The sequence below is a fragment of the Pan paniscus genome, chromosome 15, assembly GCF_029289425.2.
Source record: "Pan paniscus chromosome 15, NHGRI_mPanPan1-v2.0_pri, whole genome shotgun sequence".
NCBI lineage: Eukaryota > Metazoa > Chordata > Mammalia > Primates > Hominidae > Pan > Pan paniscus.
Window position 1 is genome coordinate 74,225,727 of NC_073264.2, and position 24,167 is coordinate 74,249,893.

The 24,167-nt window shown below is 42.7% G+C and overlaps 2 protein-coding genes across 9 annotated transcripts in view; both read left to right on the forward strand.

Annotated features, from left to right (window-relative positions):
• The window catches only part of RBM25 (RNA binding motif protein 25), a 106,862-nt gene that overhangs the window by 57,935 nt on the left and 24,760 nt on the right, over positions 1-24,167 (forward strand). For all 7 annotated transcript variants that reach the window (XM_055097777.2, XM_055097776.2, XM_034937775.3 and 4 more), the window contains 2 exons: positions 991-1,038; positions 6,369-23,421. In XM_055097777.2, coding sequence (XP_054953752.1) covers positions 991-1,038; positions 6,369-6,461 — 141 coding nt within the window. In that variant the 3' untranslated portion in view covers positions 6,462-23,421. The remainder of the gene's footprint in view (positions 1-990; positions 1,039-6,368; positions 23,422-24,167) is intronic.
• PSEN1 (presenilin 1) overlaps positions 23,259-24,167 on the forward strand; it is an 81,101-nt gene continuing 80,192 nt past the window's right edge. The window contains exon 1 of one of the 2 annotated variants that reach the window (XM_003824135.5): positions 23,259-23,421. The gene's annotated coding sequence lies outside the window, so the exon portion shown is untranslated. The remainder of the gene's footprint in view (positions 23,422-24,167) is intronic. The other variant, XM_008977860.4, reaches the window with a different exon arrangement.

Here is a 24,167-nt window from a genome sequence, read left to right on the forward strand (position 1 = left end):
TAGTCTTGAACTCCTGACCTCAAGTGATCTGCCCAAGTTGGCCTCCCAAAGTGCGGGGATTACAAGGTGTGAGCCATCACACCAGCCGAAGATAAAGTTCTATAAAATGTTAACAAGGCAGTGGCCCACGCCTTGTAATTCCTGCACTTTGGGAGGCCAATGGGGCAGAACACTTGTGGTCACGAGTTTGAGACCAGCCCGGCCAATATGGTAAAACCCCGCCTCTACTAAAAAGTCAAAAATTGGGTGGGCTGGGTGGCAGGCACCTGTAATCCCAGCTACTCGGGACGCTGAGGCAGGAGAATCACTTGAACCCGGGAGGCGGAGGTTGAAGTGAGCTGTGATTGCGCCATTGCACTCCAAGCCTGTGTGACAAGAGTGAGACTCTGTCTCAAAAAAAAAAAAAAGAAAAAAAAAGAAAAACTTCTTTTAACCTAACACTTAGAATCTGTCTGTCATGAATGTTATACCCATTTTATACATGAAGAAATTGAAGTTTAAGGAGAGATTGTGTCTTGGCTATGTTTTATACTGAGTCTAGCCTCTGAAACCCATGCTCTTAACCACTGAGGTATATCTTCCCATTGTCTCCTGAAAACATAGTCTTAACTTTAATAAAACAGTTAACATAGTAGAAACACCATATTTCTATAAAGGTATAGCTATGGTATTTTTTTTGCCAGTAGTGCTCTTTTGATATTATGAACAGTAAATTTACTCTGTCTTCTCTAACTTGTAATTATTGTGGCATTAAAACTTGTGTGAGATTTGACTTAAAATTAGACTACAGACCACTATGGAGATTAATATTCCAGGTTTTGGTGCCTCTTTCATTGAAGAATGATATTCTGAAAATTAAAACATTTATAGAATGGTTCCTTAGCCGCAAGAAGTTCCTGTATGAATTTGAGGATTTATACCTTAAAATTTCTTGACTGTATTGTTAATTTTTTATTTATTTTTAATGTGACAATTATTTTTCTCTTTTAGGTTATGGCTCATAGTTCACCCCAGAGCATTTTAGATGATGTTGCCATGGTAAGTTAGAAATTCACTATTTTTATTTCTTTTAATTTAAAAAAAGTTTTTGGTTTTTTTTGTCTTAAAATATAGATGGGGTCTCACCACGTTGCCCAGGGTAGTCTTAAATTCCTAGGCTTAAGTGATCCTTCTGCCTCAGCCTCCCAAAGTGTTGAGATTACAGGCATGAGCCACCACACCTGGCCAGAAATGCACTATTATTAATATTTTAATTAACATCTATATAAACTCACTTTTGAATTTGATTCACTTCCTGCCTGTCTTTGTTCCAGAATCTTTTTTAGGCCTGAATTAAAACTTGAGTAATCCCAGTACTTGGGAGGCTGAGGCGGGTGGATCATAAGGTCAAGAGATCGAGACCATCCTGGCCAGCATGGTGAAACCCCGTCTCTATGAAAAATACAAAAATTAGCTGTGCGTGGTGGCGTGTGCCTATAGTCCCAGCTACTCGAGGAGGCTGAGGCAGGAGAATCACTTGAACCTGTGAGGTGGAGGTTGCAGTGAGCCGAGATCGTGCCATTGCACTACAGCCTGGTGACAGAGTGAGACCCCATCTCTAAATAAATAAATAAGGCTTCATTCTTTTCCACCAGTTCCATTCATGTTTTCCCTATGCCCAGCACAATGTGCTAGAAGCATAAAAGTAGAACAAATGACCTGTAGTAGCAGAGAGATAGGTATACAGGTACTGAAACCTTGATGTACTTGTTTGAATTAGTTATGTAGAAAGGATAATGGAGGTAGAGGAGATAGAACATCTGATGGCATTGATAGCAGTTAGGTTAAGCATCACAAGGATTACTACAGGAACTGATACGTGTGTGTGTGTGTGTGTTTTAAGTCGGATACATGTGCAGGTTTGTTACATAGGTAAACTTGTGTCATGGGGGTTTGTTGAACAGATTATTTCATCACCCAGGTGTTAAGCCTAGTACTCATTAGTTATTTTTCCTGATCCTCTCCCTCCTCCCACCCTCTGCCCTACGATAGGCCCCATTGTGTGTTTTTCCCCTCTCTTCGTTCATGTTTTTTCATCATTTAGCTCCCGCTTATAAGTGAAAACATACTGTATTTGGTTTTCTGTTCCTGTGTTAGTTTGCTAAGGATAGTGGCCTCCAGCTCCATCCATGTCCCTGTAAAGGACACTATTTCGTTTTTTATGGCCACAAGATTGTACATATGTGCTGCTTTTTGGACAGGTATCCAAACACCTGTTGTATTGACAGTAAACATCAAATCCCCGTTGCATTTAATTTGGGATTACAGTCAGTGGTAGCATGTAGTTAACACTGTGATTTTGTGAGACAAGGAATGGAGAAGAAAATTGATGGTAAAGGTTGAGCAAGAGATTGAACTATGATCTCCAAGTTAGGAAGAGAAGAAAATAGTATCTGAATAGAGCTGGTGGTTTGAATGAATTAAGGACTAGTGGTTCCAATGAAGTTGTGGTAGGCGAATTGTAATAAAACAACTGAAAGGAGAGGTTATGGTCAGAGTGTAGAAAGTTCAAGTCTATATGTGATAGGTCAGCCCAGACGATGGCAAGGTGCACAGTATGACTATGGGAAATTCCTGGGTATTGGGAGTCAGATTGGAGAGAAATACTGGAAATAGTTGCCAGAGCATTCATTTAAGTGGGGGGAAAGACTAGATACTTGCCAGATAGCTGCTCTTACAGTGGATAAGGTGGTGAGAGCTCATGAACGTCCATGGAGTTGTTTTTTTTTTACCAAGAAAGAAACAGTGAAGACCCACAAGTCATTCCTGTGGAGATTAAGACATTGAGAGTGAGAGACTGCCTGAGAAGTGCCGGGGCTCTAGGAGATAGAGGAGGGTTTCTGTTAAGAGGAAAAACCTAATTTAGTTGTTGATGTGTAGTATAAAATGGAATAGCGGTCCAAAGGGCAGAGCGGGAAGACAGCAATGGGAAGATGAGTAAGGAAGGAAAAATCATCAAGCATGATATGAAATGGTAGATGACTGGGAGTATTTGCACTTGGAACTGCCACCAGAGATGTCAGGGAGGGATATCGTGGGGTTTATAGTCAAAAAGGATTGTGAGGTCTAGCTGCTTTGTGTCCAGGCATTTTATGGTGTCTAAAGCCAGATAACATTCCTTTTCTGCTGCCTAGCTAGCTTGATGCAGCTGTCATTTAGAACACCTGATAAAACATTTGTGAAAACTTCATTGCCTCAGAGGAAAGGAGGAATGTGAATAGATTTCTGAACTTTCCTGAAGCTTCCAGCCCCGTTTTTCTTGGAATAGAGGGTGTCGTAGTTAGGCCTGAGTGAAGACATTTTTTAAATAAAACTGTGTTCTAGCATTTGGCCTCAGCAGAGTTCCTATCATAGTAAAGATTTCATGTCAGTGTTAATTTTGGATTTTTTGATCTGTTGTAATATATTGATATTTGAAGTGTATTTAGACCACTGTTTATGATTTTGTGGCTCATTGTTGATTAGAATGAGAGGAAACCAGTTGAGCTAGTGTTGTCAAACAGCTCTGCTAAAAAGCTCAGGGGCCTTGTAAATATTTCTTGAATAAATGAGGAGACTGAATTTTTAGCCTGAGTACTGTTCACTCTTAACAAAAGTCTGAGTTCTTTATATTATACCTTTTTCATTTTATGTAAATTAAATGAAGTTTGGTTGCATTTTGTGCCTACATCTCTCTGAAGTGTGACTCAGATGTGAATTAGTGTTACAACAGAGTTCTTCAACTAAAGTCAAATCTGGCTCATAGAAATCTGATCAAAAGTTCTTTAATTATTGCTATCATTGAGAAAGTGACAGAAATCTCTTTCTTTTAATTTCTTTCTTTTTTCTTTTCTTTTCTTTTTTTTTTTTTTTGAGACAGAGTCTTGCTCTGTTTCCCAGGCTATATGGAGTGACAGTGGCGCGATCTTGGCTCACTGTAACCTCCACTTCTTGGGTTCAAGCAATTCTCCTGCTTCAGCCTCCCAAGTAGTTGGGATTACAGGTCCCCACCCGCACGCCTGGCTAATTTTTGTATTTTTAGTATTGACGGGTTTCACCATGTTGGCCCGGCTGGTCTCAAACTCCTGACCTCAGGTGATCTGCCTACCTAGGCCTCCCAAAGTGCTGGGATTACAGGCGTGAGCCACTGTGCCCAGTCTCTTCCCAGGTATTTATTAAGCACTTGTTATATACCAGTCACTTGTCAGAGCACTTAACTACATACCAACTCTTTTAATTCCCACTTAGTACCTACTGCTATGGTGTGTAGCTACATCGCCTCCACTTTAGAGGTGAGGGAACTGAGGCTCAGGTTAAGTAACCCAACCAAGGACCTATCGCTAGTAAGAGGCAGCAGTGCAATTTGAACCTATGTAGCCTGACTAGAGAATTTGAACCAATGTAGTCTGACTAGAGATTGAGTACTCTAAATTCCTACCCCAAACTTCCTCTATGAAGACCTGGCAACACTAGACCACATTTCTGGAGCACAGTCATAGCTGCCCCCTTTAGAAGGGAGCAGAGTAGGCCATTTCACCTCATAGCAGCCATAATGTAGAGGGGCAGATGTGTGTATGGGATGATGGCAGGAATAGTGATGGGGACACAAGGACCCTATAACTCATAAGTATAGAGGAAGACAATTTCCTCATCCACCACTGGAAGAAGACTTGTTACTCAGTAGTCATGTGTGCCCCATGATGATGATTGTATTTGCTTATTGTGTTTACTGTATTCTGGACACTGTACTAAATACTTATATTCTCATTTAATGTTCACTTTAGTGTCACATACACAATAAATGCTAGTTAAGATGGTACGGTTGGGCTGTGCACAGCAGCTCAGACCTGTAATCCCAGCACTTTGGAAGGCCAAGGTGCGCAGATTGCTTGAGCCCAGGAGTTTGAGACCAGCCTGGGCAACATAGTGAGACCCTGTCTCTACTAAAAAAGCACAAAAATGTAGCCAGGAGTAGTGGTGCACACCTGTAGTCCTAGCTACTGGTGAGGCTGACGTGGGAGTATCACTTGAGCCTGGGAGGTCAAGGCTGTAGTGCACCATGATCATGCCACTGTACTCCAGGCTGGGTGACAAGAGAGATCCTGTCTCCAGAAAAAAAAAAAAAAAAGTTTGTGAGGTTGTGTTTTTGGGGATAAATGAAATTCTGTATTGTTATTATGTAATTGTATATTATTTAGTTCTTCTTAAATTACTGTGTTCTTTATGAAAAGCGTATGGTTTCCTTGGGAAGTAGTTTTGTCAGACATGTATAATTGCAGTATCTGTAAAGGTAAAATAAAAGAATAAAAGGTGGATCACAAAAATATTGTACTCTTTGTGTTTAGTAAGCCATGGAATTTTGAATGATTTGTTGTTGTTGTTGTTGTTAATTTACATTTACTATTTATTTATTTATATAGAGACGGAGTTTTGCTCTTGTTGCCCAGGCTGGAGTGCAGTGGCATGATCTTGGCTCACTGCAACCTCCGTCTCCCAGGTTCAAGCGATTCTCCTACCTCAGCCTCCCGAGTAGCTGGGATTACAGGTGCCGGCCACCATGCCCAGCTAATTTTTGTATTTTTAGTAGAGATGGGGTTTCGCCATGTTGGCCAGGCTGGTCTTGAACTCTTGACCTCTGGTGATCCACCTGCCTCAGCCTCCCAAAGTGCTGGGATTATAGGTGTGAGCCACTGTGCCTGGTCCATTTACTATTTATTAATAATACATTTCTCACACTGGACAAATTTTCTTTAAGTCATTTTACTGAAAGCAAAACTACTTCCTAAGGAAAACAAATAGGTATTATAAAGAACGTAGTAATTTAAGAAGAACTAAATATGCAACTATGTAATAACAATACAGAATCTCATGTATCCCCTCAAAACAACCTTAAAACTTTTTTGTTTTTTTTTTTTGTTTTTCTTTTTTGAGATGGAGTCTTGCTCTGTTGCTCAGGCTGGAGTGCAGTGGCGCGATCTTGGCAAGCTCCGCCTCCTGGGTTCACGCCATTCTCCTGCCTCAGCCTCCCCAGCAGCTGGGAATACAGGCGCACGCTGCCATGCCCAGCTAATTTTTTGTATTTTTAGTAGAGATGGGGTTTCACCATGTTAGCCAGGATGGTCTTGATCTCCTGACCTTGTGATCCGCTCGCTTCGGCCTCCCAAAATGCTGGGATTACAGGCATGAGCCACCACACCCGGCCACTAAAACAACCTTAAAATCTTAACTAGCATTTAAGTAATAAGTGCTTATTGTCAGTGGATGAAAAACTTTTTTATACTGGTCACTGTTTTTGGCAGATGTTGATGATTGCTTCTCTTACATGTGTTGCTGTTTTGTTTCCTCTTTAGGTACTTGATGAAGAAGCAGAAGTTTTTATAGTCAAAATGTGGAGATTATTGATATATGAAACAGAAGCCAAGAAAATTGGTCTTGTGAAGTAAAACTTTTTATATTTAGAGTTCCATTTCAGATTTCTTCTTCACCACCCTTTTAAGGACTTTGAATTTTTCTTTGTCTTTGAAGACATTGTGAGATCTGTAATTTTTTTTTTATTGTAGAAAATGTGAATTTTTTGGTCCTCTAATTTGTTGTTGCCCTGTGTACTCCCTTGGTTGTAAAGTCATCTGAATCCTTGGTTCTCTTTATACTCACCAGGTACAAATTACTGGTATGTTTTATAAGCCGCAGCTACTGTACACAGCCTATCTGATATAATCTTGTTCTGCTGATTTGTTTCTTGTAAATATTAAAACGACTCCCCAATTATTTTGCAGAATTGCACTTAATATTGAAATGTACTGTATAGGAACCAACATGAGCAATTTTAATTGAAAACACCAGTCATAAACTATTACCACCCCCACTCTCTTTTGATCAGAAATGGCAAGCCCTTGTGAAGGCATGGAGTTTAAAATTGGAATGCAAAAATTAGCAGACAATCCATTCCTACTGTATTTCTGTATGAATGTGTTTGTGAATGTATGTGTAAAAGTCTTTCTTTTCCCTAATTTGCTTTGGTGGGGTCCTTAAAACATTTCCCAACTAAAGTATAGAATTGTAAAGGAAAAGTGGTACTGTTCCAACCTGAAATGTCTGTTATAATTAGGTTATTAGTTTCCCAGAGCATGGTATTCTCGTGTCGTGAGCAATGTGGTTTGCTAACTGGATGGGGTTTTCTTATTAATAAGCTGGCTACTTCAGCTTCTCTTTTAAAGGAATGTGGATCATAGTGGTTTTTCCTTTTAATTTTATTGCTCAGAAATGAGGCATATCCTAAAAATCCTGGAGAGCTGTATTTAATGCATTTTTGCACTAATTGGTCCTTAGTTTAATTCTATTGTATCCGTTTATTTAACAAAAAATTCATCATACCAAAAAGTGTAAGTGAAAAACCCCTTTAAAACAAAACAAAAAAATGAAATAAATTAGGCAAATTGACAGACAGTGAGAGTTTTACAAACATGATAGGTATTCTGCTCGGCAATTTGTAAGTTTACATGTTATTTAAGGATAAAGGTAAATCATTCAAGGCAGTTACCAACCACTAACTATTTGTTTTCATTTTTGTCTTGTAGAAGGTTTATATCTTGTTTTACCTTGGCTCATTAGTGTTTAAAAATGTACCGACGATGTGCTTGGAGAAATTCCTGGGGCTTTCTTCGTTGTAGATCAGAATTTCACCAGGGAGTAAAATTACCTGAAAACGTAAGAAGTTTTAAACAGCTTTTCACACAAATTAGATGCAACTGTTCCCATGTCTGAGTACTTATTTAAAAGAAAGGTAAAGATTGGCCTGTTAGAAAAGCATAATGTGAGCTTTGGATTACTGGATTTTTTTTTTTTAAACACACCTGGAGAGGACATTTGAAAACACTGTTCTTACCCTCGAACCCTGATGTGGTTCCATTATGTAAATATTTCAAATATTAAAAATGTATATATTTGATCCTGGGGACTCATATTCTTTCAGAATCATGTAAATAAATGGCATCATGTTGTAATTGTGTGGTGCATACTAGAAAAGTTAAAAATATGGGCTGAATTTTTTATGGACTTGATTTTTATGACTGTTGGTATCTAAAGGTCAAGGACGCCATTTACATTATTTTGGATGAATCTACTATACATCTATGGAAATGCCTCTTTTATTTTAAATTCTGGTTTCTCAACGGAAAATTTCAGAAAAGATGCCCCTTGCCATTTTCGTTAATTTTTCAGTCTTTTCTTAGACACACCCCCAGCCTAAGACCTTGTTCGAGCAGTTTATTGTGTCTGTCTTTTCTTAACATACTGCACTGTTCTTAAGCATCATATTATGTTGTTTTTATTTAGCCACTATTAACATGAAGGTTTATTCAGGTAGATTTGATTTCCTTTGCTTGGTTTCTTCTCCTGCTCTGTCAACTGTACTTATCTTAAAGGGCCACTCTAAAAACAAGGGAGATGTCGTAATCTGAAACCTTTGGGGAGATGTACTCTGTACTGCATAACATCTCCAGTGAGGTTTGTGACAGGACCTCAACTAAATATATGAATTTGTGCAAGTTCATATATTAAAGTTTCTGCAGCAGAGTGAAAATTATTACAGTAAATGTGGTAGAAACTGTTAATCGCTTAATGCCAGTTTAAATCATGTTTTGTAACCAAGCTTCAGTAAAAGGCTTTAGATTGTCAGAGTTGGTTGTTTTTTAGAATTGTATATATAAAGAATTAGACATTAAACAGGCATATTCTAGTGTCTGAAAATACACATAAGAAATTTCTATTAAGTTGCTTGAACTTTGTGGGTTAATTTTACCATAATCCCATAAATTAATTTTAGTTTGAAAACCTTATACAGTATGAATTCATTTTGCCATTTCAAGTTGTTATATAAAGAGCATGAAAGTCTTTTTTGTTGTTGTTTTTTTGGGGTTTTTTTTTTTTTGAGAGGAAGTTGTGCTTTTGTCGCCCAGGATGGAGTGCAATGGCGCGAGCTCAGCTCACTTCAACTTCCGCCTCCCAGGTTCTGGAGATATTCTGCTTCAGTTTTCTGAGTAGCTGGGATTACAGGTGCCCACCACGACACCTGGCTAATTTTTTGTATTTTTAGTAGAGACAGGATTTCACCTTGTCGGCCAGGCTGGTCTCAAACTCCTGACCTCAGGTGATCCACCCGCCTCAGCCTCCCAAAGTGCTGGGATTACTGGTGCCCACCACGACACCTGGCTAATTTTTTGTATTTTTAGTAGAGACAGGATTTCACCTTGTCGGCCAGGCTGGTCTCAAACTCCTGACCTCAGGTGATCCACCCGCCTCAGCCTCCCAAAGTGCTGGGATTACAGGCGTGAGCCACCTTGCCTGGCCAAAGCGTGAACATCTTAAGAACCAGTCTTGATCTGGCAAAAAAGTAGTAGAATACTACTTTTCTTTATTTGTCCCTAAAAACAAAATAAAGTATGTACATCTGTTCACAAGGAAGAAAGGTAAGTTTGAAGTTGTTTTTCTTAAACTTTAATGTGACCCCAAATCATCTGAGGAGTGCTTGTAGAAATAGAGACACTGAAGTAGCAGCGCTGGGGTGGCGCCGCAGGCTTTGCATTTCTGGACAGCTCCCAGCTAATGTCATTGCCAACTGATCCAAGACTACATTTTGATTAGCACTTTAAGGTGTCTATTCAGTATTATTTTATCCTAACAGACTACATAAATGCAGCTGAATTTTCCTTTAAGTAGATTTTAAAGAGAAAAACATTTTTTGAGGCAGATACACGTAACTCATGAACGTAATGTAATCTTGCAAAATTATGCCTGAGAAAGCCCTAATATTCTAGGCTTTTTTTCCATCCAGCCCTGAAAATTTTTTCTGTAGATAACTTTATGTTGTAACTTATTCTGAATCTTATTATGGCACTTCCCTGTAAACTATGTAAGTGTAAGCTAATGATTATTTTGTGAAGCGTGCTGTTTCAGGTATTAATCTGGCATGAATACTAGATATAGTAGAAAAACTGAGAAAACATTTAGCTTGAGAGCCAATTTGAACTAGACACTATCTTTTTTTCTCCTTTTTAATGGAATAAATTTAATGCAAATAAGTGTAAGCAGGTATACAGTGTTTAGATGAGGCTTATTTTCCCAACTCTTTTTAACAGGTTTTATGATGTCCCCAATTTATACCCAAAAGACTGCTGAGAGGTTTTATGTCAAATTGATTACAAACTTCTCTGGGTTGTATTTCAGTCTTCTGTTAAGTATGAAATTGAGAAATAGTTTTGCTCAACAAAAGATGATGAGGAATTGATTTGTGAATGTCACTGGAGATAAAAGGGTATGAGAAGAAATCCCAAGCAGGCAAAGAAACAGTCTAGCTGTCAAGAAGAAAACAGGGAGATACATACCAAACCCAGGAGCTACTAATATAACAATCATACTATAGAGCGAAGTGAACTTACACTTTTTGATAAACTGATAGATTTTTTGTAATGTGATTATGGTAGAATACTGAAATATTTATGTTAATTTATTTGCATTTGAATGCTTACATTTTTAATTGACAGAATCTTTGCATTTCATTACTTGAGTCATGAAGGCCAAATTAAAGAATGGCAGTCTAAAATACCCAGGTAAAAAAGATAATTTCTAGAAACAAAAATAAAAATTCTTTTCAAGCCATGTTGTTTGAATTAAATGACACTCCTGAGTCTGTCTACTTTTTTTTTTTTTTTTGAGACAGCGTCTTGAACCCAGGAGGTGGAGGTTGCAGAGAGCCGAGATTGCGCCACTGCACTCCAGCGTGAGCAACAAGAGCGAAACTCCATCTCAAAAAAAATACATGTATTTCTGTTAGCTGATCATCTAATGGTGGCAAAAAAAATTACACGAGTTCAGGAACATCATTAGACATAAATACAAAATACTATGTGAATTATCAAATGTGATAAGCTAACTGAGAGGAAATGGGAAATAGGAAGATTCTCAGTTAGAAGTAGTAATATGTGGAAGGGGCTTTAGAGGTCACCTAGTCTATTTTGCCCATTGTAATTATGTCAGTAGTCCCTGCAGGTGGTTTATCTAGAGGAGTATATATGGGGTTCTAATTCATGGTCTAGCATTGCACTATTAAATAACCACTAATGACAAGTAGTTTTACATGCATTCACGTGAAATCTTTCTGTTTGTTTGTTTGAGATAGGGTCTGCCTCTGTCACCCAGGCTGGAGTGCAGTGGCAAGATCTTGGCTCACTGCAACTTCTGCCTCCTGGGCTCAAGTGATCCTCCCACCTCAGCCTCCCAAGTAGTTGGGACCACAGGTGCACACCAACACACCCAGCTAATTTTTGTAGAGGAAGGGTTTCACCATGTTTCCCTGGTGGGCTTTGAACACCTGAGCTCAAACGATGCCTTGACCTCTCAAAGTGCTGGGATTACAAGTGTCAGCCACTGCACCTGGCCGACATTTTTTATTTGTTTAGAGACAAGGATTCCCTGTAAAGCTGCAAGGGCACAATCGTGGCTCTCACTGCAGCCTCAAATTCCTGGGCTCAGTGATCCTCTTGTCCCAGCCACCTGAGTAGCTAGGACTACAGGTGCACCCCACCATGCCTCCTATTTTTTGTGTTTGTGTGGAGATGAAGTGTGTTGTCTAGGCTGGTCTCAAGTGATCCTTCAGCCTCAGCCTCCTAAACTGCTGAGATTACAGGCATAAGCTTTTTTGATAAAGGAAAAACTAGTGAGCATTTCACATTGTAGAATCCAAAAACATGAAAGTTAATCTTTTCCTGTCAATTTACAGTTTTGTAAATGTACCCAGGTGAAGAGACTGGTCTGTTACTGTAGATAGAAAAGTACCAAAACAAAGTTTTACTTTGTTCAGTATACTGTCGAGGCAACTTTCTAAATGAGAGGGTCCAGGTTCTTGGTTAAGAAGGAACTTAGAATTAACAAAATAGTGACAAACATTTGCGGCAGCGCGCCTCGGGGCACCAGCTGCAGGGGTCTGCCCACAGACCCTGACCCTGCGACAGATGAATAAAGTACACTGACACACAGATACTCTGTTTTGCCAGTCCAGCTGAGGGTGTCCCACTGCTTACAGACTCCCTGGAGAGTTCTGAAAACAGTTGCAACTAGGCCTCAGTCAGCTAGTGAGGCTTGCATTTATTCAAAAAGACTTAAGGAAGGCTTGAGTCAACACCATTAGAGGGTAATTGATATTGTGGACTTCCCAAGTAAAAAGCACTTAACCACCCGTGGTACATCTAAGATTAGTCTTAAGATCATATGACTAAACAAACTAGGTAAACTACTCTGCCTTCCTTTATTACTACTTTAATTTGTTTAAAAGTAAAGATCAGGTTGCCTTCAACCATATCTATCACCGAAGCTATGCAAACTTCTCGGCCTTCCAAGAATTGTATCTGTCTCTGTAACAATCTTTAATGTTTTTCCCACCAGCCTGATTGAATCCCAACACATATTCAGAACTTAAGGCTAGAACAAGATGAGGAAGATATGACAGCCCGTGATTTTAAGCAATCTAAGGAAACCCATGCTTGCAAAGAATTCAAATGACGTGAGAGCTAATAAGATAAAATGTGGCCATGCACCAAGCCTTGACGGCAATATTTAATCTCATAACAATTCTTCTTTCCTCCTATATAAGAAGCATGGCAGCGACACTGTGCATAAATTAAGGCAAACTTTTTATGTGAAAATGTTAATGAGGTAGATTCCTTTGGAATCATTAGTGTGAAGAGCTGGTTTTTGTTTTCCCATTGCCTAGGTCCTGACTTTAGTAGTGACTGATCCAGCTTTTCTAGTCTAACAACCCTCTCCCCCAAGTAATTCTTTGATGCCCTGCCCTTCTGCTTCATCTTTTACCACTTACTATTGGGTTTTGCCACCATTTATTTTATCATTCACTTATCTGTTCCTCTTCCTAAGTTACAAACGTTTCTGAAGCAAAAGAAAATGTATCACTGTAGAGAGTCTAGGACCTTTAGTGTTATTTGGTCATTTACTTTTCATACACTGCAGCTTTTACTGTTTTGAACCTTCATTGCTATAGTAGGTATTGAAAAATACTGAACGACCAGAAGTGATTTGATTTCTCCCTTATCTGGTAAATAATTTTTTTTTTTTTTTTGAGATGGAGTTTTGCTCTTGTCGCCCAGGCTGGAGTGCAATGGTGTGATCTCAGCTCACTGCAACCACCGCCTCCCGGGTTCAAGTGATTTTTCTGCCTCAGCCTCCCGAGTAGCTGTGATTACAGGTGCACGCCACCACACCCAGCTAATTTTTTTTTATTTTTTATTTTATATATATATATATATATAGTTTTTTGAGACAGAGTCTCGCTTTGTCACCAAGGCTGGAGTGCAGTGACGAGATCTCAGCTCACTGCAACCTCCGTTTCCTGGGTTCAAACGATTCTTCTTAGCCTCCCGAGTAGCTGGGATTACAGGTGCACACAACCACACCCAGCTAATTTTTTTATTTTTTATTTTATGTATGTGTATATATATATATATATATATTTTTTTTTTTTTTGAGACAGAGTCTTGCTCTGTCACCAAGGCTGGAGTGCAGTGACGAGATTTCAGCTCACTGTAACCTCCGTTTCCTGGGTTCAAACGATTCTCCTGCTTCAGCCTCCTGAGTAGCTGGGATTACAGGCGCACGCCAGCATGCCTGGCTAATTTGTGTATTTTTAGTAGAGGCAGGGTTTCACCATGTTAGTTAGGCTGGTCTCGAACTCCTGACTGTGATCTGCCCGCCTCAGCCTCCCAAAGTGCTGGGATTACAGGTGTGAGCCACCGCGTCCGGCCTAATTTTTGCATTAGTAGAAATGGGGTTTCACCATGTTGGCCAGGCAGGTCTCAAACTCCTGACCTCAGATGATCCACTCTCCTCGGCCTCCCAAAGTGCTGGGATTACAGGCGTGAGCCACCGCACCCGGCAAATAATCCTTTCTTTTCTTTTTTCTTTTTCTTTTTTTTTTATTTAAAAAAACAATTATTAGGCACCTTCTCTCCAGTTTATGACAGAATACACCTTACCCCTGTTTTTGTAAGCAGACGTACTCTATGCATCCCAATCTAGAAGACCCTCTCCCCCATGGCACTGTTTTCTAACTACATTCTACAGTTTCTTGAATGTTGCTCAGGTATTTCCTTTATCTGCTTTCTCCCTCGGGTCTGGAACATGGAGGAACAACACAAAAAATTTATCTTAGATCCTATCTCCTTTCCATTATACTATCAAGATTCCAGAAATAGTATTTTATATATGCCCTCCAAATTTCTTGAGTTTCACTCAACCTATTCCAGTTTGTACTTCACCATTCCTCTGATGGCTGGTGACAGCCTGTGTGAGAAACTGGGCATGTAAGAGGTATAAAAAGAAAATAAATCTTGGGGACCCCAAATCACTAAGCTAAAGGGAAAAGTCTAGGTGGGAACTGCTTATGGCCAACCTGCCTCCCATTCTATTCAGAGTTACCCCGCTGCTCACTGACATGGATGCATATCTGATTGCCTCCCTTCAAAAGGCTAATCAGAAACTCAAAAGAATGCAACCTTCATCTGTCACCTATCTGTGACCTGGAAGCCCCCTCCCAGCTTGGAGTCTTCCTGCCTTTGCTTCAAGTTGTCCCACTTTTCCAGACTGAACCAATGTACTTCTTACATATGTTGATTGATGTCTCATGTCTCCCTAAAATGTATAAAACTAAGCTGTGCCCCGACCACCTTGGGCACATGTGAGGACTTCCTGAGGCTGTGTCATGGGCACATGTCCTCAACCTTGGCAAAATAAACTTTCTAAATTAACTGAGACCTGTCTAAAATTTTCAGGATTCACAGAGGCTATTCCTTAGTTTGTCTTTTAGCACCATGTACATTTCCTGTCTTCTTGGGACTCTTACTTGGTGTCTAGGATATCACTTTTTACTTGTTCCTGTAGTCTGTTTTTCCCATTGTCTTGCTGGCTTTCCCCTGGGTGTTCATATTTATAAAAAGATGAAGGTAAACAGGGCAACATAGCAGGACCTTGTGTCTACAAAAAAAACAAAAACAAAAACAAAAAAAGCCAGGCAAGGTGGCATGTGCCTGTAGTCCTAGCTACTTGGAAGGCTGAGGCGGGAGGATCGCTGGAGGCAAGGAACTCAAAGCTGCTGCAGTGAGCTTTGATTGTACCACCACCCTCCAGACTGGGCGACAGAGTGAGATCTTGTCTCTACAAAGAGTAACAAAAATTTTTTTTAAATGTAAGTTTCATGCGCGTCCGTGTAAAGAGAGTCCACCAGCAGGCTTTTTGTGAGCAACAAGGCTGTTTATTTCACTTGGGTGCAAGTGGGCTGAGTCGGGAAAGAGTCAGCAAAGGGAGATAGGGGTGGGGCAGTTTTATAGGATTTGGGTAGGTAGTGGAAAATTATAGTTAAAGGGGATTGTTCTCTTGCAGGCAGGGGCAGGGGTCACAAGGTTCTTGGTGGGGAGCCCCAGAGATTTATCCAGGAGAAGGAATGTCACAAGGTAATGTCATCAGTGAAGGCAGGAACCTGCCATTTTTACTTCTTTTGTGGTTCTTCTGTTGCCTGAGGCCATCTGGATATATACATGCAGGCTTGGGCTCAGAGGCCTGACATTCCTGTCTTCTCATATTAATAAGAAAATCAAAACAAAATAGTGGTGAAGTGTTGGGGCGGCAAAAATTTTGGGGGATGGTATGGAGAGATAATGGGCGATGTTTCTCAGGGCTGCTTCGACAGAGATTAGGGGTGGCATGGGAACCTAGAGTGGGAGAGATTAAACTGAAGAAAGATTTTGGGGTAAGGGGTGATATTGTGGGGTTGTTAGAAGGAGCATTTGTCATATAGAATGATTGGTGATGGCCTGGATGCGGTTTTGTATGAATTGAGAAACTAAACGGAAGACACAAGGTCCAAATAAGAGGAGAAAAAAGGTATTAAAGGAGTAAGAATTGAGAGGACCTAGGACATCCAGTTAGAGAATGTCCAAGCGGGTTCAGTGTAATTATTTGCTTGGTTGGCGAGTTTTTGGGCTCTATCCTTGAGTTTTTTTTATGTTGTCACATACCAGGCCAGATTGATTTAGGTAAAAACAACGTTCTTCATTTAGAAATATGCAGAGTCTTCCTTTTTCAGCAGTGAGTAAGTCGAGGCCTATTCCTGTCTTTTTATATTAATAAGAAAAACAAAACAAAATAGTAGTGAAGTGTTGGTGTCATGAGGAGAACAGGAAGCTGTTTGGTCCCATTTGCAAATTGAATTTTGGGAGTAAGGAAAACTAGTGTGCATGTGCCTGTCCATTTAGCAGGTAAACACATGTAGGTAGAGGAGCCACAGAGCAATAAGAGACCTTGTGCAAGGCAAAACTGGAAATGCAAAGTGAAAAGATGAGAAAGAGTACTAAAAGTGGTGTCTTGTACCCAGACTCCTAGGGATCCAGCTACGGCGGCAGCTGTCAGAGGTTGTAATGGGGATGGATGGTGTAACTGCGTAGAGGGGGAGGTTCGATTTTCATGGTGTATGAGAAAGCACCGAGTGTCTATGAGCAACCTTTCACTGTTATTTATGGGGCTGGGTATAAGATGTGGTTCAGGACTTGTGTTGGGTGCTAAGTGAGAAGCTGGGTTGAAATCAGGCCCATGGGCAATAGTTACTGTTGGAGTTTCAATAAAGAGTGAATAGAGCTGGAGGAGTCGAGGGGCAGACAGTAAGTGTGAAAGGTGTGAGCAGGATATTAATGCTTGAAGGTTGTGAGAACTGTTGAGGGTAAGTGGAGCATAGCTTGTGCTTTTGAGGGTTTCCAGAGGTATTAAAGCGGCAGCTGCTGCCGCATGCAAACATGAGGGCCACCCCAGAATTGTGAGGTCAAGTTGTTTGGACAAAAAAGGCTACAGGGCGCAGTCCTGGTTCTTGTGTAAGAATTCCGACCACACAGTTCAGTACTTCAGCTGTGTGTAATGAAAAGGGTTGGTATGAGTTAGGGAGAGCTAGTGTGGGGAGCAGCTTCTAGGGCTGTTTTTAAAGAATGGAAAGAGGAGTGGGGAAAGGATTTAGGATCTATGGGGTCAGCTAGGTTTCCTTTTGTGAGTTTATATAATGGTTTAGTCAGGATAGCAAAACCAGGTATCCAAAGGCGAAAGTATCTAACCATGCCTAGGAAGGAAAGGAGTTGTTGCTTTGTAGAAGGGATTGGGGTTAGGGAGATTAGCTGGACACGATTAGCAGGGAGAGCACGTGTGTTTTTATGAAGAATTAAGCCGAGATAGGTAATGGATGAAGAAGAAGTTTGGGCTTTGGAGGGGGATACACGATATTCCTTTGAGAACAGATGTTGGAGGAGCAGGAGGATGTCCTGTTGGGAAGATTTGTAGGAGGGGCTCTAAAGTAGAAGGTCGTCAGAATATCGAATAAGGTGAGAAGCAGATGGACAGAAAGAAAGTAAATCATGAGAAAGGGCTTGACTGAAGTAATGGGGGCTGTCCTTGAAGCCTTGCGGCAGTGCCGCCCAGATAATTGCTGAGGCCAATGGGTGTCAGGGTCAGTCCAATTGAAAGCGAAGAGAGGCCGGGATGAAGGGTACAAAGGAATAGTAAAGGAAGCATGTTTGAGATCCAGAACAGAATAATGGGTTGTGGAGGGAGGTATTGAGCATAGGAGAGTATATGGGCTTGGCACCATTGGGTGGATAGGCAAGACAATTTGGTTGATAAGGCGAAGATCTTGGAACAGCCTGTAAGACTTGTCCGGTTTTTGGACAGGTAGGATAGGAGAGTTGTAAGGAGAGTTTATAGACTTTAAGAGGCCATGTTGTAACAGGCAGGTGATAACAGGCTTTAACTTTTTTAAAGCCTGCTGTGGGATGGGATATTGGCGTTGAGCAGGGTAAGGGTGATTAGGTTTTAATGGGATGGAAAGGGGTGCATGATTGGTCACTGAGGAGGAAGCAGAGGTATCCCATACTTGTGGATTAAGGTAGGGAGACACAAGGGGAGGATGCGAAGGAGGCTTTGAACTGGGGAAAAGGGTGGCAATGAGGTGTGGCTGTAGCCCAGGAATGGTCAGGGAAGCAGATAATTTATTAAAATGTCTCAACCTAATAAGGGAGCTGGGCAGGTGGGGATAACTAAAAAGGAGTGCATAAAAGAATGTTGTCCAAGTTGGCACCAGAGTGGGGGAGTTTTAAGGGGTCTAGCAGCCTGGCTGTCAATACCCACAACAGTTATGGAGGCAAGGGAAACAGGCCCTTGAAAAAAAGGTAATGTGGAGTGGGTAGCCTCCATATTGATGAAGAAGGGGATAGACTTACCCTCCACTGTAAGAGTTACCTAAAGCATCTGTGATGGTCCAGGAGGCTTCTGAGGCAATCGGGCAGCGTCAGTCTTCAGCCACTAAGCTGAGTGGGTCTGGGAAGGAGTCGGCCAAGGAACATTGGGTTTGAGCTCCAGGACCTTTAGGAGCAGTGGCGATGTGAGTCGGACAGTCTGACCTCCAGTGGGGGCCCGCACAGACAGGGCATGGCTTAGGAGGAATCTCGGGCTGTGGGCATTCCAAGGCCCAGTGGCCAGGCTTTTGGCATTTGATGCAAGGTCCACGAGGAGGTTTTGAAGGAGCCCCTGGGAGCTGTGGCTTGGATGTTATGAAGTTTTTGTATGCTAGAGACGTGGTTGTGGGTTGTCTTACAGCAGAGGCAAGTAGCTGTAACTCAGAGATGCGTTGTCACTTGGCTGCCTCTTCTCTATTATTGTACACCTTGAAGGCGAGGTTAATTAAGTCCTGTTGTGAGGTTGAGGGCTGGAATCCAATTTTTGGAGTTTTTGTTTTTTAATGTTGGGAGCAGATAAAATGCATATTGAGAATAAGATGGCCTTAGGGCTGGGCGCGGTGGCTTACACCTGTAATCCCAGCACTTGGGGAGGCCAAGGCGGGCAGATCACCTGAGGTCAGGAGTTCGAGACCAGCCTGACCAACATGGAGAAACCCCGTCTCTACTAAAAATACAAAACTAGCCTGGCGTGGTGGTGCATGGCTGTAACCCCAGCTTCTCGGGAGGCTGAGGCAGGAGAATCGCTTGAACCCGGGAGGCGGAGGTTGCAGTGAGCTGAGATCGGGCCATTGCACCCCAGTCTGGGCAAAAAGAGTGAAACTCCATCTCAAAAAAAAAAAAAAAAAAAAAGAATAAGATGGCCTTCTGGCCCTTCTGGGTCTAGGGCAGTAAAGCATCTAAGAGTTGTTGCCAAATGGGCCATGAACTGGGCTGGGTTTTTATATTTGATGAAAAGGAGCCTAAACACTAACTGATTTGGGAGAGGTCAGATAAAGAAAAAGGAGCATTAACCTTGACTGTGCCTTCAGCTCCAGCCACCTCTTTAGGAGGAAATTGTTGGGCAGGTGGGGGAGGGCTAGTCACGAAACAAAACTGTAAGCCAGACCAGGTATGAGGAGGGGAGGTGATAGAAGGATTATAGGGTGGGGGAGTGGAGGCCGAGGAAGAATTGGGACCTGGCTCGGCCTGGTGAGGAGCAGCCTGGGGAGAAGGGGAGAGGTCAGATGGGTCCGTAGAAAAGGAGGATTTAAAGGACTCAGAGCTTGGGGTGGAGACTGAAGGAACACAGGAGAGAAAGAAGAAAGATTTGGAACGAGTTGCATTGGGAGCAGAGACTAGGGAGGGACCAATGTGTGAAAGAATGCCTGGATGTCAGGCACCTCAGACCATTTGCCCATTTTTCGACAAAAATTATCTAGATCTTGTAGGATGGAGAAATCAAAAGTGCCGTTTTCTGGCTATTTGGGACCATTGTCGAATTTGTACTGGGGCCAAGCAGGGTTGTAGAAGAAAATAAGGTGTTTCGGTCTTAGGTCAAGTGTAAGTTGAAGAGGTTTTAAGTTCTTGAGAACACAGGCTAAGGGAGAAAGGGGAATGGAGGGTGGAAGTTTGCCCATAGTGAAGGAGGCAAGCCCAGAGAAAAGAGAGGGTAGAGACTTGGAGTGGGTGGTGGTACTTGCCACCCAGGGGAGGATGTACTTGCCACCAAGGGGAGGTGGTACTTGCCACCAAGGTGAAGGATCAAGGCAGGCATCCCCGTGGTGATCAGACACCTCTGAAATGTGAGTGAATAATCAAGCAGGCGTTCCTGCAGTGATTGGACACCAAGGGAAAACTGTCTTCCCGAGTCTGTGACCAATGCCAGAGTTTTGGGTGCACAGATAAAATGTGTCTCCTTTGTCTCTACTAGAGAGGAAAAAACTGGAATTGGAAGGACAGGGAGATTAAAGGGTAGTGAGAAGGCTGGAGAAGAGAGTGAAAAGGCCGCTTACCCAATTTTAAATTGGTGAGATGTTCCTTGGGCTGATTGATGGGAGGACCCGAGGTCATAGGTGGATCTCCTCATGCAGTGAGGGTGAGGACAGGGGACCAGTTTCCCAAAGGAGTCCTCCTGTCCTGGGTCTTCAGCACCAAATGACACACACGTCCGTGTGAAGAGAGTCCACCAACAGGCTTTGTGTGAGCAACAAGGCTGTTTATTTCACTTGGGTGCAAGTGGGTTGAGTCCGAAAAGAGAGTCAGCAAAGGGAGATGGGGTGGGGCAGTTTTATAGGATTTGGGTAGGTAGTGGAAAATTACAGTTAAAGGGGGTTGTGCTCTTGTGGGCAGGGGCGGGGGTCACAAGGTGTTTGGTGGGGAGCTCCAGAGACATTATCCAGGAGAAGGAATGTCACAAGGTAATGTCATCAGTTAAGGCAGGAACTGGCCATTTTCACTTCTTTTGTGGTCCTTCAGTTGCCTCAGGCCATCCGGATGTATACGTGAAGGCTTGGGCTCAGAGGCCTAACAGTAGGACATAAAGAAAATGAGAAGAAAATTATCTGAAGGCTGGTTATTGAAAGTTAGGGTTTGCTATTTTTTAAAAATCTTTCTGCCTTTTTCTTGCAGGACTTTTTTTTTTTTTTTTTTTTTTTTGGAAAAACAGAGTCTCACTGTGTCTCCCAGGCTGGAGTGCAGTGGTGCAAACTCGGCTCACTGCAAACTTTCCTTCTCAGATTCAAGCCTCAGCCACCTGAGTAGCTGAGATTATAGGCCCACACCACCATGCCGGGCTAATTTTTGTATTTTTAATAGAGACGGGGTTTCACCATGTTGTCCAGGCTGGTCTTGTACTCCCAACCTCAAGTGATCCTCCTGCCTTGGCCTCCCAAAGTGCTGGGATTACAGGCATGAGCCACCGTGACCAGGCGTTCATGAAAAATTTTCATGACATTCTGTGAGGTGGGTGGACCATAATTTATTGTACCACATTTATTTATTTATTTATTTATTTATTTATTTATTTATTTATTTATTTATTTTTATTTTTTGAGACATAGTTTCGCTCTTGTTGCCCAGGCTGGAATGCAATGGTGCAATCTCGGTTCACTGCAATCTCTGCCTTCCAGGCTCAAGCAATTCTGCCTCAGCCTCCCAAGTAGCTGGGATTACAGGCATGCGCCACCACGCCTGGCTAACTTTTTTTGTATTTTTAGTAGAGACGGGGTTTCTCCATGTTGATCAGGCTGGTCTCGAACTCCTGACCTCAGATGAGCCGCCCACCTTGGCCTCCCAAAGTTCTGGAATTACAGGCGTGAGCCACCGCACCCTGCCTATTGTACCATATTTAGTTTCCCAATTTTTTGCTATATAATATTCCATGAATATCTTTGCCCAAAATTTTTGTAGATTGTTTCTAAGAATAGTTCATCAGCATTTTAAGACATCCTATTAATATTAGCAGACTGCAATCAGATTGAAGTAGTTCACAAATAGATGGGTTTTAGCCTGTATTTGTTCAATACTGAACTATTGTATGTATCAGGCACTGTTATGTATCAGGCACTGTTCTCAGCACTTGTAAAATGTATATGTGCTGCTGACAAGCATGAGCACTTGTAAATGAACAAACTAAAATCCCTACTCTTGTTAAAGTGGGGGAGGTGAAGAATTTTAAAAACATCTTTTTTCGTTCAACCTTCTCCCACAACTTATCTTTCATTCTGCTAATGGAAAATACTACTTTTGTTCTTAAATATGAAGCTTTTGTGTGTAAAAAGTATTAGAATCTGATGTTTTTGAACAAGGTTGGCAGTGAGTTGGGAGGAGGGATTGGAGATTGATGCGATAGGAATGTGAAGGGATAGCTTGGGGTGGATTTTATTTTTTTATTTTAATTTTTATTTTTTGAGATGGAGTCTTGCTCTGTCTCCCAGGCTGGAGTGCAGTGGTGTGATCTCAGCTCACGGGTTCAAGCGATTCTCCTGCTGCAGCCTCCCAAGTAGCTGGGATTACAGGAGCGCGCCACCACACCCGGCTAATTTTTTTGTATTTTTAGTAGAGACGGGGTTTCACCATGTTGGTTAGGCTGGTCTAGAACTCCCAACCTCATGATCCGCCTGCTTCGGCCTCCCAAAGTGCCGGAATTACAGGCGTGAGCCACTGCACCCGGCCGCTTGGGGGTGGATTTTTAAAGAAACTTTAGAAGAATGTAACTTGCCCAGATACCATGTACCGTTAATTTCATTTTCGGTTTTTTGAATACCCATGTTTGACATTTCTCCGTTCACCTTGATTAAATAAGGTAGTATTCATTTTTTAGTTTTAGCTTTTGGATATATGTGTAAGTGTGGTATGCTGTCTAATGAATTAGACATTGGTACTGTCTTTACCAAAACTGGACAAAGAGCAGGCAGATGCAAAAATCAACTGACCCAGCAAACCAGACACATTTTCTGCTCTCAGCTAGCTTGCCACCTAGAAAGACTGGTTGTCAAAGTTGGAGTCCAAGAATCGCGGAGGATGTTTAAAATGCAGTTTCTCAGGTTCTCGCCACCCACCAGAAGTTTTGATTCATTGAGTGGTGGGAGAGGGCAGAGATATTTGCGATTTTAACAGCATTCTCTTGATTGTGATGCAGCTGGTTCGCAAATAGGTACCCTAAAGAAATGACAGGTGTTAAATTTAGGATGGCCATCGCTTGTATGCCGGGAAAAGCACACGCTGAGCCCAACTTATATAGGGGCTTTCGTCCTCAGCTCGAGCAGCCTCAGAACCCCGACAACCCACGCCAGCGCTCTGGGCGGATTCCGTCAGGTGGGGAAGGCCAGGTGGAGCTCTGGGTTCTCCCCGCAATCGTTGCTCCAGGCCGGAGGCCCCGCCCCCTTCCTCCTGGCTCCTCCCCTCCCCCGTGGGCCGGCCGCCAACGACGCCAGAGCCGGAAATGACGACAACGGTGAGGGTTCTCGGGCGGGGCCTGGGACAGGCAGCTCCGGGGTCCGCGGTTTCACATCGGAAACAAAACAGCGGCTGGTCTGGAAGGAACCTGAGCTACGAGCCGCGGCGGCAGCGGGGCGGCGGGGAAGCGTATGTGCGTGATGGGGAGTCCGGGGAAGGCAGGAAGGCACCGCGGACATGGGCGGCCGCGGGCAGGGCCCGGCCCTTTGTGGCCGCCCGGGCCGCGAAGCCGGTGTCCTAAAAGATGAGGGGCGGGGCGCGGCCGGTTGGGGCTGGGGAACCCCGTGTGGGAAACCAGGAGGGGCGGCCCGTTTCTCGGGCTTCGGGCGCGGCCGGGTGGAGAGAGATTCCGGGGAGCCTTGGTCCGGAAATGCTGTTTGCTGGAAGACGTCTCAGGGCGCAGGTGCCTTGGGCCGGGATTAGTAGCCGTCTGAACTGGAGTGGAGTAGGAGAAAGAGGAAGCGTCTTGGGCTGGGTCTGCTTGAGCAACTGGTGAAACTCCGCGCCTCACGCCCCGGGTGTGTCCTTGTCCAGGGGCGACGAGCATTCTGGGCGAAGTCCGCACGCCTCTTGTTCGAGGCGGAAGACGGGGTCTGATGCTTTCTCCTTGGTCGGGACTGTCTCGAGGCATGCATGTCCAGTGACTCTTGTGTTTGCTGCTGCTTCCCTCTCAGATTCTTCTCACCGTTGTGGTCAGCTCTGCTTTAGGCATATTAATCTATAGTGGAGGCTGGGATGGGTGAGAGAATTGAGGTGACTTTTCCATAATTCAGGTGAGATGTGATTAGAGTTCGATCTGCGGTGGTGGCAGAGGCTTACAAGAAACACTAACGGGACATGGGAACCAATTGAGGATCAGGGAATAAAGTGTGAAGTTGA